The sequence below is a fragment of the Entelurus aequoreus genome, linkage group LG14 (genome assembly GCF_033978785.1).
Source record: "Entelurus aequoreus isolate RoL-2023_Sb linkage group LG14, RoL_Eaeq_v1.1, whole genome shotgun sequence".
Classification (NCBI taxonomy): Eukaryota; Metazoa; Chordata; class Actinopteri; order Syngnathiformes; family Syngnathidae; genus Entelurus; species Entelurus aequoreus.
In genome coordinates, this window is record NC_084744.1 from 49,830,480 (window position 1) to 49,847,870 (window position 17,391).

Genomic DNA, 17,391 nt, shown 5'->3' on the forward strand with positions numbered 1-17,391 from the left:
TGTACAACATATGTTGGAATGTACAACATAACACCTGTTGGAATGTACCACATAACACCTGTTGGAATGTACAACATAACACCTGTTGCAATGTACAACATAACACCTGTTGCAATGTACAACATAACAACACCTGTTGGAATGTACCACATAACACCTGTTGGAATGTACAACATAACACCTGTTGGAATGTACAACATAACACCTGTTGCAATGTACAACATAACACCTGTTGGAATGTACAACATAACAACACCTGTTGGAATGTACAACATAACACCTGTTGAAATGTACAACATAACACCTGTTGCAATGTACAACATAACACCTGTTGGAATGTACAACATAACAACACCTGTTGGAATGTACAACATAACACCTGTTGGAATGTACAACATAACACCTGTTGGAATGTACAACATAACAACACCTGTTGGAATGTACCACATAACACCTGTTGGAATGTACCACATAACACCTGTTGGAATGTACAACATAACACCTGTTGGAATGTACAACATAACACCTGTTGGAATGTACAACATAACACCTGTTGCAATGTACAACATAACACCTGTTGGAATGTACAACATAACAACACCTGTTGGAATGTACAACATAACACCTGTTGAAATGTACAACATAACACCTGTTGAAATGTACAACATAACACCTGTTGGAATGTACCACATAACACCTGTTGGAATGTACAACATAACACCTGTTGGAATGTACAACATAACACCTGTTGGAATGTACAACATAACAACACCTGTTGGAATGTACAACATAACACCTGTTGGAATGTACAACATAACACCTGTTGGAATGTACAACATAACAACACCTGTTGGAATGTACAACATAACAACACCTGTTGGAATGTACAACATAACACCTGTTGGAATGTACAACATAACACCTGTTGCAATGTACAACATAACAACACCTGTTGGAATGTACAACATAACAACACCTGTTGGAATGTACAACATAACAACACCTGTTGGAATGTACAACATAACAACACCTGTTGGAATGTACAACATAACAACACCTGTTGGAATGTACAACATAACAACACCTGTTGGAATGTACAACATAACAACACCTGTTGGAATGTACAACATAACAACACCATCCATTGCGCCACAATACACACAAGTGACTATAGCTGCCATCAATTCTAATTAAATATGTAGATTATTGTTTTCACATCTTTCCAAGACCTGTCAAATGAAATCTATATAAATCATATCTTATCAAATCACAGCCAGATGCCAGAAGGCGGGACTTATACACGGAAGTCAGGGGGCGGGACTTTAGTTTGTTTGTATTATGTTTTGGGATTCAATGTATATGACGTCATCTTTTTTTGACAGAAAGTATATCCTATATCAGGGGTCCTCAAGTACAAATCTTTTGAAACAGGCTGGGTCTGCTTATTATTGATCAAGCTTATATAGTAGCAGGAGGTAGGTAGTAGTTTAAAAAATAACTTTAAAACTAACAAAAATAAAATAAATATCCAATAAAATACAAAATTAACAAAAATAAAATAAATATCCAATAAAATACATGAAAGATTTTCTTTGAAACAAAAATAAATAAGAACTTAAATAAAATAAATATTTCAGTACGTCTGGTAGCTGTGGCATCAGAGAGTGGGATTTGATTTATTTTAGCTGTCATTTCCTCCTTTTCTTTGCCTTCAAACATGGCACCCATCACTTCAGTCAAAAATTCTTTAATTCTGCATCAGAGAATGACTTCTTGTGGTTACCCAAAAACCATGCCACTCTGAGTGAGCACTCCGTTGCTGTTTGTTGTTGTGTCATAGATTTAACAAAAATCTTGCTTGATGTTTCATATGACTTTTTCAGCCTCGTGATTTCTTTTTTCTTAGCTCTGAATAATGAGGAAATGTCTCTTCAAATTCACGGTGCTCTTTCAGATAGTGACGTTTCAGATTTTCACTTTTCACCAGAGCAACAGTACTGTTGCATATTTGACACATTGGTCTGGTACTTGCAGTAGGTAGGATGAAAACATATTGCTCTGTCCATTCTTCCTTGAAACGTTGGTTTTCCCTGTCCACCTTTCTTTTACCAGCCTGAGCCAACTTGGAGCATGCTATTGTGATTTGATTCACATCCAGTGACTGACGAGTGAACAGTTAGCGAAGTAGCGATACCAGACAATTGTGTGCATGCAGCGAAAGGTTCCATGCATGTGGCATGAGCGCTGTATGACCCAGGTGGTAACAGCCTATCAGCGCGTCGTTGTGATAGAGATAACAGCCCATACTCTGATTGGCTGATTCCGCAGCCAATCAGAGTGGCGTTCTCTCGCTCTCACTCCGTCTCGCTCTCTTTCTCTCTCAGAGAGAGAGACGGAGTGAGTGAGACACGGAGAAGTGTAAACGAAAAGTGGAGATATTTGACTAAAAACGACAAAGATGCTAGCGATAACTCAAAGAAATACAATTATATTTTTTTTATAATAATTATAATTTAAAAAAATATATATATATATATATTTTTTTTTTTACTATATTTCGTGCTGGGTCCGGACGGACACGTTGCTGGGTCCGGACATGGGCCGCGGTCCGCCTGTTGAGGATCACTGTCCTATATTCTCTTACATGAAATGTACACAACTGTCAGAGCTTTTAAAACTAGTACATTTATTTATTCAGCGAAAAGACTGTAAAATTCCATTTTTTATTTTTTTTTGTGGTGGTGGTCTGTCATATTAAATGGGTTTCCTTTTTTTTTTCTCAGTCATATTGTGAGTGCTTATATTGTTTATTTATTTTCTACTGCATTCGATGAATGTCTTCCACTCATGTTGAACAACTTCCACGTGTTTAAAGTCTTCCTTAAAAAAGGGAAGCCGGCGCACACAGCAGAATGTGTGCCATTTTTTACAGACTAAATATTGTGTCAGAAAAACACAAACTCTGTGTCATGTTCAACATCAGAAGTTACAGTATGATGTGTGTGTGTGTGTGTGTGTGTGTGTGTGTGTGTGTGTGTGTGTGTGTGTGTGTGTGTGTGTGTGTGTGTGTGTGTGTGTGTGTGTGTGTGTGTGTGTGTGTGTGTGTGTGTGTGTGTGTGTGTGTGTGTGTGTGTGTGAAAGAGAGAGAGATGAAGGAAGGGACCGGAATCCCCGCCCAGCTGGAGTTGCAAAAGACCCAGATAGAGTTGCAAAAGACCCAGATGGAGTTGCAAAAGACCCAGATAGAGTTGCAAAAGACCCAGATGGAGTTGCAAAAGACCCAGATAGAGTTGCAAAAGACCCAGATGGAGTTGCAAAAGACCCAGATAGAGTTGCAAAAGACCCAGATGGAGTTGCAAAAGACCCAGATGGAGTTGCAAAAGACCCAGATAGAGTTGCAAAAGACCCAGCTGGAGTTGCAAAAGACCCAGATAGAGTTGCAAAAGACCCAGATGGAGTTGCAAAAGACCCAGATAGAGTTGCAAAAGACCCAGATGGAGTTGCAAAAGACCCAGATAGAGTTGCAAAAGACCCAGATGGAGTTGCAAAAGACCCAGATAGAGTTGCAAAAGACCCAGATAGAGTTGCAAAAGACCCAGATAGAGTTGCAAAAGACCCAGATGGAGTTGCAAAAGGCCCAGATGGAGTTGCAAAAGACCCAGATGGAGTTGCAAAAGACCCAGATAGAGTTGCAAAAGACCCAGATAGAGTTGCAAAAGACCCAGATGGAGTTGCAAAAGACCCAGATGGAGTTGCAAAAGACCCAGATGGAGTTGCAAAAGACCCAGATAGAGTTGCAAAAGACCCAGATGGAGTTGCAAAAGACCCAGATAGAGTTGCAAAAGACCCAGATAGAGTTGCAAAAGACCCAGATGGAGTTGCAAAAGACCCAGATAGAGTTGCAAAAGACCCAGATAGAGTTGCAAAAGACCCAGATAGAGTTGCAAAAGGCCCAGATGGAGTTGCAAAAGGCCCAGATGGAGTTGCAAAAGACCCAGATAGAGTTGCAAAAGACCCAGATAGAGTTGCAAAAGACCCAGATGGAGTTGCAAAAGACCCAGATGGAGTTGCAAAAGACCCAGATAGAGTTGCAAAAGACCCAGATGGAGTTGCAAAAGACCCAGATAGAGTTGCAAAAGACCCAGATGGAGTTGCAAAAGACCCAGATGGAGTTGCAAAAGACCCAGATGGAGTTGCAAAAGACCCAGATAGAGTTGCAAAAGACCCAGATGGAGTTGCAAAAGACCCAGATGGAGTTGCAAAAGACCCAGATGGAGTTGCAAAAGACCCAGATGGAGTTGCAAAAGACCCAGATGGAGTTGCAAAAGACCCAGATAGAGTTGCAAAAGACCCAGATGGAGTTGCAAAAGACCCAGATGGAGTTGCAAAAGACCCAGATGGAGTTGCAAAAGACCCAGATAGAGTTGCAAAAGACCCAGATGGAGTTGCAAAAGACCCAGATAGAGTTGCAAAAGACCCAGATGGAGTTGCAAAAGACCCAGATGGAGTTGCAAAAGACCCAGATAGAGTTGCAAAAGACCCAGATAGAGTTGCAAAAGACCCAGATAGAGTTGCAAAAGGCCCAGATGGAGCTGCAAAAGACCCAGATGGAGTTGCAAAAGACCCAGATAGAGTTGCAAAAGACCCAGATAGAGTTGCAAAAGACCCAGATGGAGTTGCAAAAGACCCAGATGGAGTTGCAAAAGACCCAGATAGAGTTGCAAAAGACCCAGATGGAGTTGCAAAAGACCCAGATAGAGTTGCAAAAGACCCAGATGGAGTTGCAAAAGACCCAGATGGAGTTGCAAAAGACCCAGATGGAGTTGCAAAAGACCCAGATGGAGTTGCAAAAGACCCAGATGGAGTTGCAAAAGACCCAGATGGAGTTGCAAAAGACCCAGATGGAGTTGCAAAAGACCCAGATGGAGTTGCAAAAGACCCAGATGGAGTTGCAAAAGACCCAGATGGAGTTGCAAAAGACCCAGATGGAGTTGCAAAAGACCCAGATGGAGTTGCAAAAGACCCAGATGGAGTTGCAAAAGACCCAGATGGAGTTGCAAAAGACCCAGATGGAGTTGCAAAAGACCCAGATGGAGTTGCAAAAGACCCAGATGGAGTTGCAAAAGACCCAGATAGAGTTGCAAAAGACCCAGATAGAGTTGCAAAAGACCCAGATGGAGTTGCAAAAGACCCAGATAGAGTTGCAAAAGACCCAGATGGAGTTGCAAAAGACCCAGATAGAGTTGCAAAAGACCCAGATAGAGTTGCAAAAGACCCAGATGGAGTTGCAAAAGACCCAGATGGAGTTGCAAAAGACCCAGATGGAGTTGCAAAAGACCCAGATAGAGTTGCAAAAGACCCAGATGGAGTTGCAAAAGACCCAGATGGAGTTGCAAAAGACCCAGATGGAGTTGCAAAAGACCCAGATGGAGTTGCAAAAGACCCAGATAGAGTTGCAAAAGACCCAGATGGAGTTGCAAAAGACCCAGATGGAGTTGCAAAAGACCCAGATGGAGTTGCAAAAGACCCAGATGGAGTTGCAAAAGACCCAGATGGAGTTGCAAAAGACCCAGATAGAGTTGCAAAAGACCCAGATGGAGTTGCAAAAGACCCAGATGGAGTTGCAAAAGACCCAGATGGAGTTGCAAAAGACCCAGATGGAGTTGCAAAAGACCCAGATAGAGTTGCAAAAGACCCAGATGGAGTTGCAAAAGACCCAGATGGAGTTGCAAAAGACCCAGATGGAGTTGCAAAAGACCCAGATAGAGTTGCAAAAGACCCAGATGGAGTTGCAAAAGACCCAGATGGAGTTGCAAAAGACCCAGATGGAGTTGCAAAAGGCCCAGATGGAGTTGCAAAAGGCCCAGATGGAGTTGCAAAAGACCCAGATGGAGTTGCAAAAGGCCGCACACCTCACCCTGATGAAGGAGGAAAAGGCCTCACGCCTCACCCAGATTGGGACCGAGATGGAGACGCAAAAGGCCGCAGAAAGCTTGTGGCTTGACAAGATGGATGCCGTATACCACGACCTTTTTGAGAAGGAAAAAGCCGCATGCCTCGCCCAGATGGCGAACCAGTTGCAGAAGGAAAAGGCCGCAGGCCTCGCCCAGTTGGCGACCCAGACCGAGAAGGAAAATGCCGCAAAACTCGCTCAGTTGGCGACCCAGACGGAGAAGGACAAGGCCGAACGCCTCGCCGTGATAGAGAAGCAAAAGGCCGGATGGCTCACCCTGATGGAGACCAAGATGGAGGCTCAAAAGGCCGCAGAAAGCTTGTGGCTTGACAAGATGGATGCCGTGTACCGCGACCTGTTTGAGAAGGAAAAAGCCGCATGCCTCGCCCAGATGGCGAACCAGTTGGAGAAGGAAAAGACCGCACGCCTCGCCCAGTTGGCGACCCAGACCGAGAAGGAAAATGCCGCAAAACTCGCTCAGTTGGCGACCCAGACGGAGAAGGACAAGGCCGAACGCCTCGCCGTGATAGAGAAGCAAAAGGCCGGATGGCTCACCCTGATGGAGACCAAGATGGAGGCTCAAAAGGCCGCAGAAAGCTTGTGGCTTGACAAGATGGATGCCGTGTACCGCGACCTGTTTGAGAAGGAAAAAGCCGCATGCCTCGCCCAGATGGCGAACCAGTTGGAGAAGGAAAAGACCGCACGCCTCGCCCAGTTGGCGACCCAGACCGAGAAGGAAAATGCCGCAAAACTCGCTCAGTTGGCGACCCAGACGGAGAAGGACAAGGCCGAACGCCTCGCCGTGATAGAGAAGCAAAAGGCCGGATGGCTCACCCTGATGGAGACCAAGATGGAGGCGCAAAAGGCCGCAAAACTGGCCCAAATAGAGAAGGTAGATGCCGCACACCTCGACCTGATGGAGAAGCGAGAGGCCGCACACCTCGCCCTGATGGGAGATTGAGGAATCAAAGTACAAGGATCTCCAAAAAAAATGTAAGGAACGTAGATTCTACCATCTAACATTATAATATTGTTTTTAAGTTTAAGCCTTCTCTTGCAGTGGATTTCTTGTGGAAAAAGCTATTTGAGCACGAGCTCAAGAAAAAAGGTATGAAATCAACATCAGCTCCTTGAGTAGCTTGATAATGGACTGTTTTATTTGTAAATTATATTTCTGTATCTTACCTTCACTGAAACTTGTATTTCTGTATCTAACCAAACACAACTTTGAAAGTGCCGACAGCCGCCCGTGAGTAATTATTTTCATACTCTTCAAAACAGTGTTTTGTGACAACTTTTGTTCTCCACAGCTCAAGTTCCCACAGAGTGCAAAACAGATGATCCTGGTGAAAGCACCAGCCAGGACCCGGGCGATGAGATGCCGGCGGCTAAAAAGCCCAAAAAATAGACGTCCAAATCAGGTAGCAGCAGGATTAACACACACAACTCTGACGCATACACATATTTGTGTACATCTCACTCATCCTGATTGTCATCTTTTTTCCAGGGCCGGTACCATGGGTTCAGTTCTGCGGAGAGGTGTGGTACCATGTGGCACCATTTTTAAGTTATCGTGCCGTGAATTTACCAGTTCGGCCCACTTGGGAGTAGATTTTTCTCCATGTGGCCCCCCATTTAAAATTAGTTTGACACCCTTTGACACGACTTTCTTGGCCACGTCAGGCGGACAGCAGCAGCAGGTATACGGCTGCTACTGCAAGTAGCTCTCCTGTGCTTTATTAATAAATTGAGTAATTGAACAAGAGGTAAAATCGTTTGTATCCTTTGTGATATGCTAGCATGTTTAGAGTTAAAAGATTTCAAACAATTTTATTTAATTGTATTTTCAATATGATATGCGTATTTATAAGGGGGGCGTGGCCTGGGCGTGCCAAGCTAGGCACACGTCTGCGGCTGATTTGAAGTTGATTGCAATGTAACAAAGAAATTTGCTCGGCTTTGTGCGTGCGCACACTTTTATACATCTAAATTCTTGCTGCCGTACAAAGTTTTTCTGGATTTTCACATACACCTGTTTCACGCAACTCTAGTTACATGAGGCCCCCGGTGTGGGACGTTGGAGCGATACATTTGATGATTTTAGTTTTCATCAGCGAATAAGCTAACCTAGTGGAACCTGCCTGCTAACTTAGCCCAATGTTAAAATTAAATGTTAGCATGTAGCTCACAGAGCTATGCTAGTGTTGTTATCTAGCATGATTTTAAAATGTAATGTAGCATGTAGCTCACAAAACTATGCTAGTGTTGCTAATCTAGCATAATATTAAAATGTAATATTAGTATGTAGCTCACATAGCTATGCTAGTGTTGCTAAACTATCATTATGTTAAACTGTAATGTTAGCATGTAGCTCACATAGCTATGCTAGTATTGCTACTTAGCATGATGTTAAAGTGTAATGTTAGCATGAAGTGCTCAAAGCTATGCTAGTGTTGCTAACCTAGCATGATGTTAAAATGTAATGTTAGCATGTAGCCCGCATAGCTATGCTAGAGTAGTTAACCTCGCAGGATGTATTAATGTAATATTTGCATGTATCTCACATAGCTATGCTAGTGCTGCAACCTAGCCTTATGTTGAAATGAAATGCTAGCATGAGGCTCACAAAGCTATGCTAGTGTTACTAGTCTAGCATAATATTAAAATGTAATATTAGTATGTAGCTCACATAGCTATGCTAGTGTTGTTAACATATCATTATGTTACACTGTAATGTTAGCATGTAGCTCACATAGCTATGCTAGTGTCGCTACCGAGCATGATGTTAAAGTGTAAAGTTAGCATGTAGCACACATAGCTATATTAGTGTTGCTAACCTAGCATGATGTTAAAATGTAATGTTAGCATGTAGCTCACATAGCTATGCTCGTGTCGCTACCAAGCATGATGTTAAAGGCCTACTGAAATGATTTTTTAAAATTTAAACGGGAATAGCAGATCCATTCTATGTGTCATACTTGATCATTTCGCGATATTGCCATATTTTTGCTGAAAGGATTTAGTAGAGAAAATCGACGATAAAGTTCGCAACTTTTGCTCACTGATAAAAAAAAGCCTTGCCTGTACCGGAAGTAGCGTGACGTCACCGGAGCTAGTATTCCTCACAATTCCCCATTGTTTACAATGGAGCGAGAGAGATTCGGACTGAGAAAGTGACGATTACCCCATTAATTTGAGCGAGGATGAAAGATTCGTAGATGAGGAACGTTACAGTGAAGGACTTGAGAGGCAGTGATGGACGTATCTTTTTTCGCTCTGACCGTAACTTAGGTACAAGCTGGCTCATTGGATTCCACACTCTCTCCTTTTTCTATTGTGAATCACGGATTTGTATTTTAAACCACCTCGGATACTATATCCTCTTGAAAATGAGAGTCGAGCACACGAAATGGACATTTAAGGTGACTTTTATCTCCAAGACAATACATCGGTGACACACTTAGCTACTGAGCTAACGTGATAGCATCGTTCTCAAATGAAGATAGAAACAAAATAAATAAACCCCTGACTGGAAGGATAGACAGAAGACCAACAATACTATAAAACCATGTACATGTAACTACACGGTTAAAAATTCTCAGCCTGGTAAGGCTTAACTATGCTGTTGCTAACGACGCTAAGGCTAATTTAGCAACTTAGCAACCGGACCTCACAGAACTATGTACTCTTCTCCTTTTTCTATTGTGTATCACGGATTTGTATTTTAAACCACCTCGGATACTATATCCTCTTGAAAATGAGAGTCGAGCACGCGAAATGGACATTTAAAGTGACTTTTATCTCCAAGACAATACATCGGTGACACACTTAGCTACTGAGCTAACGTGATAGCATCGTTAAAAATTCTCAGCCTGGTAAGGCTTAACAATGCTGTTGCTAACGACGCTAAGGCTAATTTAGCAACTTAGCAACCGGACCTCACAGAACTATGATAAAACATTAGCTCTCCACCTACGCCAGCCGGCCCTCATCTTCCCATCAACAGCCGTGCTCACCTGCATTCCAGCGATCAACGGCGCGACGAAGGACTTCATCCGTGGGTTTGGCGGCAAGCATCGGCTAGGCGTCTTCTAAGTAAGTAGTCCTTGTTGTGTTGCTGTAAGTATTGTACTTAGCCGCTAATACACCGATCGATCCCACCTATAACGTTCTTCTTTGCAGCCTCCATTGTTCATTAAACAAATTGCAAAAGATTCACCAACACAGATGTCCAGAATACTGTGGAATTTTGTCGAAGAAAACAAGAGGTTTTTCTATCGGGTCCGATGGGGTCCAACCACTTCCGTGGATTTTCTGACGTCACGCGCATAAATCATATCCAAAGGAGTTTTTCAACCGGAAGTGTGGCGGGAATTTTAAAATTGCACTTTATAAGTTAACCCGGCCGTATTGGCATGTGTTGCAATGATAAGATTTCATCATTGATATATAAACTATCAGACTGCGTGGTTGGTAGTAGTGGCTTTCAGTAGGCCTTTAAAGTGTAATGTTAGCATGAAGCGCTCAAAGCTATTCTAGTTTTGCTAACCTAGCATGATGTTAAAATGTAATGTTAGCATGTAGCCCGCATAGCTATGCTAGAGTAGTTAACCTCGCAGGATGTATTAATGTAATGTTTGCATGTATCTCACATAGCTATGCTAGTGTTTCCTACCTAGCATGATGTTCAAATGTAATTTTAGCATGTAGCACACATAGCTATGTTAGTGTTGCTAACCTGGCATGATGTTAAAATGTAATGTTAGCTATGTTAGTGTTGCTAACCTAGCCCGATGTTTAAATGTAATTTTAGCATGTAGCGCATATAGCTATGCTAGTGTTGCTCCCCTGACTTACAGTATTAACGCTTTTTAGGGCGCAACAAAAGACTACATTCAACAAGGACTGAACTGACAAGCCAACACATAAACTATACACTATTGCCATCTAACGTCTTGGACTTGCAACTGTAATTGCAACTTAAGTAAAGTTCCTGAATGTACCTAAATGTATTCTATTTTAGTAAACATGTCTTTATGCTTATACTTATTCATTTGTGTAATTACGTTTTCCATGTGTCCCGTGTCGGGTTTGTGCCACGTTTCGATCTTGATCAGGAAGTTGTCCTTCATGTATTCATTCTGCAAGAAAAAGAAAGATTTCAGTTTCATATAATTGTGGATATGATAGATGCATCCCTTCTTCGGTAGCTGAAGGGGGCGGGGCTAACATCACAGTGTGTTGATTGGTCGACAGAGAATGACGACTTGTCGTAACACTTAGCTACTTTTAGTCTACTCTATTATGTGCTGACCTGGAGTATTTGTTTGGACGACACAAACACACACACACCTACGCACGCATGCACAAACACACACAGTCAAAGATTACGTTTAAACCCTTGATTACGAGTTCAGCTATGCGTTTTTGTGAGACTGTAATGACTCCAAAAAGGCTTAAAAAAAATTTAATTTGAGTTTTTATATTCATACTTTTTATTTTGGATTTATGCCAAAAACCTTATTTAATGATCCTCTATATATGACAGAATCTTTTTGCTGGGTTTAAAAATCTGCTGAAAAAGTAACACAACTTGTCAAAGATCTTGTATGTATGACAAGATATTTTTGCGGGGTTTAAAAATCTGCTGAAAAAGTAACACAACTTGTCAAAGATCTTGTATATATGACAAGATATTTTTGCGGGGTTTAAAAATCTGCTGAAAAAGTAACACAACTTGTCAAAGAGCTTGTATATATGACAGGATCTTTTTGCTGGGTTTAAAAACTGATAAAAAAAATACCACAACTTGTCAAAGATCTTGTATATATGACAGGATCTTTTTGCTAGTTTTGAAAACCTGCTGGAAAAATAACACAACTTGTCAAAGATCGTGTATCAATGACATGATCTTTTTGCTGGGTTTAAAAACCTGCTGAAAAAAACACACAACTTGTGAAATATCTTGTATATATGACAGGATCTTTTTGCTGGGTTTAAAAACCTGCTGGAAAAATAACACAACTTGTCAAAGATCTTGTATATATGACAGGATATTTTTGTTGGGTTTAAAAACCTGCTGAAAAAACAACACAACTTGTCAAATAACTTGTATATATGACAGGATCTTTTTGCTGGGTTTAAAAACCTGCTGGAAAAATAACACAACTTGTCAAAGATATTGTATATATGACAGGATATTTTTGCTGGGTTTAAAAACTTGCTGAAAAAACAACACAACTTGTCAAATAACTTGTATATATGACAGGATCTTTTTGCTGGGTTTAAAAACTTGCTGGGAAAAAAAACACAAATTGTGAAAGATCTTGTATATATGACAGGATATTTTTGCTGGGTTTAAAAACTTGCTGGGAAAAAAAACACAACTTGTCAAAGATCTTGTATATATGACAGGATCTTTTTGCTAGTTTTGAAAACCTGCTGGAAAAATAACACAACTTGTCAAAGATATTGTATATATGACAGGATATTTTTGCTGGGTTTAAAAACCTGCTGGAAAAATAACACAACTTGTCAAAGATATTGTATATATGACAGGATCTTTTTGCTGGGTTTAAAAACTTGCTCGGAAAAAAAACACAACTTGTCAAAGATCTTGTATATATGACAGGATATTTTTGCTAGTTTTGAAAACCTGCTGGAAAAATAACACAACTTGTCAAAGATCTTGTATATATGACAGGATCTTTTTGCGGGGTTTAAAAACCTGCTGAAAAAAAAAAAAACTTGTCAAAGATCGTGTATCAATGACAGGATCTTTTTGCTGGGTTTAAAAACCTGCTGAAAACTAACACAACTTGTCAAAGATCTTGTATATATGACAGGATCTTTTTGCTGGGTTTAAAAATCTGCTGAAAAAAACAACACAACTTGTCAAAGATCTTGTATATATGACAAGATATTTTTGCGGGGTTTAAAAACCTGCTGAAAAAATAACAACTTGTCAAAGATCTTGTATATATGACAGGATCTTTTTGCTGGGTTTAAAAACCTGCTATAGAAAAAAAAAAAAACAATTTGTCAAAGGTCCTCTAAATGTGACACGATGCTCTTCTGTGAATTATTTTGGACCAATGCTGCAATGATCTTCATGTTTTTTCCTTTTGTTTGAGGTGAAAAAGGCCCAAAGAGTTCCTGGTGTCCTAGATGTTGGACATAGATGCACACCTGCTGTGCGTCCATGTGCGAGTACAAAGGCAGCAAAGTGTGATGTCGACACAAACAAGTCTTTGCATTCATGAATGACGTAATTCCTCATAAGAAGTTGATCCACGGTAAATCCCGGCAGGTTGTTGCATGCAGGACCAGCAGGAAGGACGCGAGACCAGCAGGGAGGACGCAGGACCAGCAGGACCAGCAGGAAGGACGCAGGACCAGCAGGAAGGACGCGAGACCAGCAGGACCAGCAGGGAGGACTCGGCCGAGGACACGAAGCAGATCAAAAAAGCACAAGAAAAAGGAAAAGCAACAAAGTCAGCGACGGGACTCAAAGCAGGAAAACCGATCCAGACTCCGGACTCTCCTTTGGAGATCTTCATCATCTGTGCACAAGGAGTCTGCAGATTCTTCCACACACCAAAAGACAACACTGACACAGGTACAGACTCACTGCTGGTCCTCGTTCTGGCTCTGTGATGATGCATGTTAGTCCTGGATCTATAACACTTTAGTCCTAGTTCTACAATGACATACAGTATTATGTCCTGGTACTTTAATGACATATGTTAGTCTTGGTCCTATAATGAAATATGTTAATCCTGTGTCTATAATGTGATATGTTTGTGCTGGTTCTATAATGAGATTTGTTAATGCTGACACATATTATTCCTGTTTCTATAATGATATATTTTATTGATGGGTCTATAATGAAACATGTTAATTATGGTTCTATAATGACATATATTAGTCCTGGTTCTATAATTAAATATATTAAGACTGGCACTATAATATTATGTTGTAGTCATGGGTCTATAATGACACTTTATAGTACCTAGTCTATAATGACACATAATAGTCCTGGTTCGATATTGAAACATGTTAAGTCTGGTTCTATAATGACGCATGTTAGCCCTGCATGTTCCGCTAATGACATATGTTAGTCCTGGGTCTATATAGAAATAACGTAGTCCTGGTATTATTATGAAATATGTTAGTGCTGGAACTATGACTAATTATGTTAGTTTTGGGTCTATTTTGAAATATGTTAGTCCTGGGACTATAATGAAAAATGTTAGCCCTGGTTATATAATTAAATAAGTTAGTCCGGGCTCTATAATTAAATATGTTAGTCTTGGTGCTATAATGTCAAATAATAGTCCTGGTTCTATTATGAAATATGTTAGTGCTGGGTCTATAATGAAATAAGGTATTCCTGGTTCTATAATGAGATTTGTTAATGCTGAAACATATTATTCCTGTTTATATAATGATATATTTTATTGATGGGTCTATAATGAAACATGTTAATTATGGTTCTATAATGACATATATTAGACCTGGGTCTATAATTAAACATATTATTCCTGGCACTATAATACTATGTTTTAGTCATGGGCCTATAATGACACATAATAGTCCTGGTTCGATATTGAAACATGTTAAGTCTGGTTCTATAATGACACATGTTAGCCATGCATGTACCGCTAATGACATATGTTAGTCCTGGGGCTATATAGAAATAAGGTAGTCCTGGTTCTATTATGAAATATGTTAGTGCTGGAACTATGATTAAATATGTTAGTCCTGGGTCTATAATAAAAAATGTTAGCCCTGGTTATATAATTAAATAAGTTAGTCCTGGTTCTATAATGACAAATGTTAGCCCTGGTTATATAATTAAATAAGTTAGTCCTGGTTCTATAATGTCACATTATTCCTGGGTCTATAATGACACATAATAGTCCTATTGTATTATGAAATATGTTAGGGCTGGGTCTATAATGAAATAAGGTAGTCCTGGTTCTATAATGAGATTTGTTAATACTGAAACATATTATTCCTGTTTCTATAATGATATATTTTATTGATGGGTCTATAATGAAACATGTTAGTTATGGTTCTATAATGACATTTATTAGTCCAGGTCTATAATTAAACATATTATTCCTGGCACTATATTACTATGTTTTAGTCATGGGTCTATAATAACACATAATAGTCCTGGTACTATAATGACACATATTAGTCCTGGTTCTATAATGATCAATGTTAGTCATGGTTTTATAAAGAAACTTATTAAGTCTGGTTTATAATGACACATGTTAGCCCTGCATGACACTCTCATAAAATATGTTAGCCCTGGTCCTAGATTGACATATGTTAGTCCTGGGCCTATGATGAAATATGTGCTGGTACTATTATAAAATATGTTAGTCCTGGTTCTATTATGAAATATGTTAGTGCTGAAACTATGATTAAATATGTTAGTCCTGGGTCTATTTTGAACTATGTTAGTCCTGGGACTATAATGAAAAATGTTAGCCCTGGTTATATAATTAAATACATTAGTCCTGGGACTATAATGAAAAATGTTAGCCCTGGTTATATAATTAAATAAGTTAGTCCTGGGACTATAATGAAAAATGTTAGCCCTGGTTATATAATGAAATAGGTTAGTCCTGGTTCTATAATGACACATAATAGTCCTGGTGCTATAATGATACAAAATAGTCCTGGTTCTATAATGATCAATGTTAGTCCTGGTTTTATAAAGACACTTATTAAGTCTGGTTTATAATGACACATGTTAGCCCTGCATGACACTCTCATGAAATATGTGAGACCTAGTTCTAGAATTCACATATGTTAGTCCTGCGCCTATGATGAAATATGTTAGTCCTGTTTCTATAATGAAATATGTACTGGTACTATTATAAGATATGTTAGTCCTGGTTCTATAATGAAATATTTTAGTGCTGGGTCTATGATGGAATATGTTAGTCTTGGTTCTATTATGAAATATGTTAGGGCTGGGTTTATAATGGAATATGTTAGTCCTGGTTCTATAAAGAAATATGTTAGTCCTACTCATATATTGAAATAAGTTAGTACTGGTTCGATAATGACATATGTTAGTCCTGGGTCTATGATGAAATATGTTAGTCCTGTTTCTATAATGAAATATGTACTGGTACTATTATAAAATATGTTAGTCCTGGTTCTATAATGAAATATTTTAGTGCTGGGTCTATGATGGAATATGTTAGTCCTGGTTCTGTTATGGAATATGTAATTCCTTGTTCTATTATGAAATATGTTAGTCCTGGGTTTATAATGGAAGATGTTAGTCCTGGTTCTATAAAGCAATATGTTAGTCCTACTCATATATTGAAATACGTTAGTACTGGTTCGATAATGACATATGTTAGTCCTGGGGCTATGATGAAATATGTTAGTCCTGTTTCTATAATGAAATATATACTGGTACTATTATAAAATATGTTAGTACTGGTTCGATCATGACATATGTTAGTCCTGGGGCTATGATGAAATATGTTAGTCCTGTTTCTATAATGAAATATATACTGGTACTATAATAAAATATGTTAGTCCTGGTTCTATAATGAAATATTTTAGTGCTGGGTCTATTATGAAATATGTTAGTCCTGGGTTTATAATGGAATATATTAGTCCTGGTTCTATAAAGAAATATGTTAGTCCTACTCATATATTGAAATAAGTTAGTACTGGTTCGATGACATATGTTAGTCCTGGGTTTATGATGAAATATGTTAGTCCTGTTCTATAAGGAAATATGTACAGGTACTATTATAAAATATGTTAGTCCTGGTTCTATAATGAAATATTTTAGTGCTGGGTCTATGATGGAATATGTTAGTCCTGGTTCTATTATGGAATATGTTAGTCCTGGTTCTATTATGAAATATGTTAGTCCTGTGTTTATGATGGAATATGTTAGTCCTGGTTCTATAAAGAAATATGTTAGTCCTACTCACATATTGAAATACGTTAGTACTGGTTCGATAATGACATATGTTAGTCCGGGGTCTATGATGAAATATGTTAGTCCTGTTTCTATAATGAAATATGTGCTGGTATTATTATAAAATATTTTAGTCCCGGTACTATTATAAAATATTTCAGTCCCGGCACTAAATGTTAGTGCTGGGTCTATGATGGAATATGTTAGTCCTGCAAGTAATAAGAAAACGTAAATGCCTGACTTACCTATCAAGGAGGAAATTAGCAAGTTTGGCGTCAGATGAAAAAATGGTCTCCATCTGTCAAAAGCATCCCCGATACAAATCCTCGTTTTGTTCCTGGCTTTGTCAAGAATAAGTAGAGAATGGTAACGACGCCTATTAGATTGACTAAGGTCTGACATGTTTAGTAACCATGAATTACCATGAATTGATTTACGTGGACCCCGACTGAAAAACTTATTCGGGTGTTACCTT

General features: G+C 39.3%; 2 protein-coding genes across 4 annotated transcripts in view; both read left to right on the top strand.

Moving 5' to 3' along the window:
- LOC133664990 (inositol polyphosphate 5-phosphatase K-like) overlaps positions 1 to 17,391 on the top strand; it is a 102,025-nt gene that overhangs the window by 46,005 nt on the left and 38,629 nt on the right. Inside the window, exons 1-3 of one of the 2 annotated variants that reach the window (XM_062070105.1) lie at positions 12,996 to 13,178; positions 13,263 to 13,272; positions 13,342 to 13,571. In XM_062070105.1, the coding sequence (XP_061926089.1) occupies positions 13,121 to 13,178; positions 13,263 to 13,272; positions 13,342 to 13,571 (298 nt within the window). In that variant the 5' untranslated portion in view covers positions 12,996 to 13,120. Of the gene's footprint in view, positions 1 to 12,995; positions 13,179 to 13,262; positions 13,572 to 17,391 lie in introns of those variants that run through there. The other variant, XM_062070104.1, reaches the window with a different exon arrangement.
- LOC133664991 (uncharacterized) lies at positions 5,900 to 7,929 on the top strand. Of its 2 annotated transcripts, XR_009828668.1 has the most exons (4): positions 5,900 to 6,946; positions 7,014 to 7,061; positions 7,264 to 7,374; positions 7,461 to 7,929. XR_009828668.1 is itself a non-coding variant. In XM_062070109.1 (2 exons), exon 1 carries the CDS (start codon positions 5,922 to 5,924, stop codon positions 6,912 to 6,914), a length of 993 nt encoding a protein of 330 aa, XP_061926093.1. In that variant the 5' UTR covers positions 5,900 to 5,921; the 3' UTR covers positions 6,915 to 6,946; positions 7,014 to 7,191. The 2 variants fall into 2 exon arrangements, 1 of the variants encoding a protein (XP_061926093.1); XM_062070109.1 differs by lacking the exons at positions 7,264 to 7,374; positions 7,461 to 7,929 and having other exon boundaries at positions 7,014 to 7,191.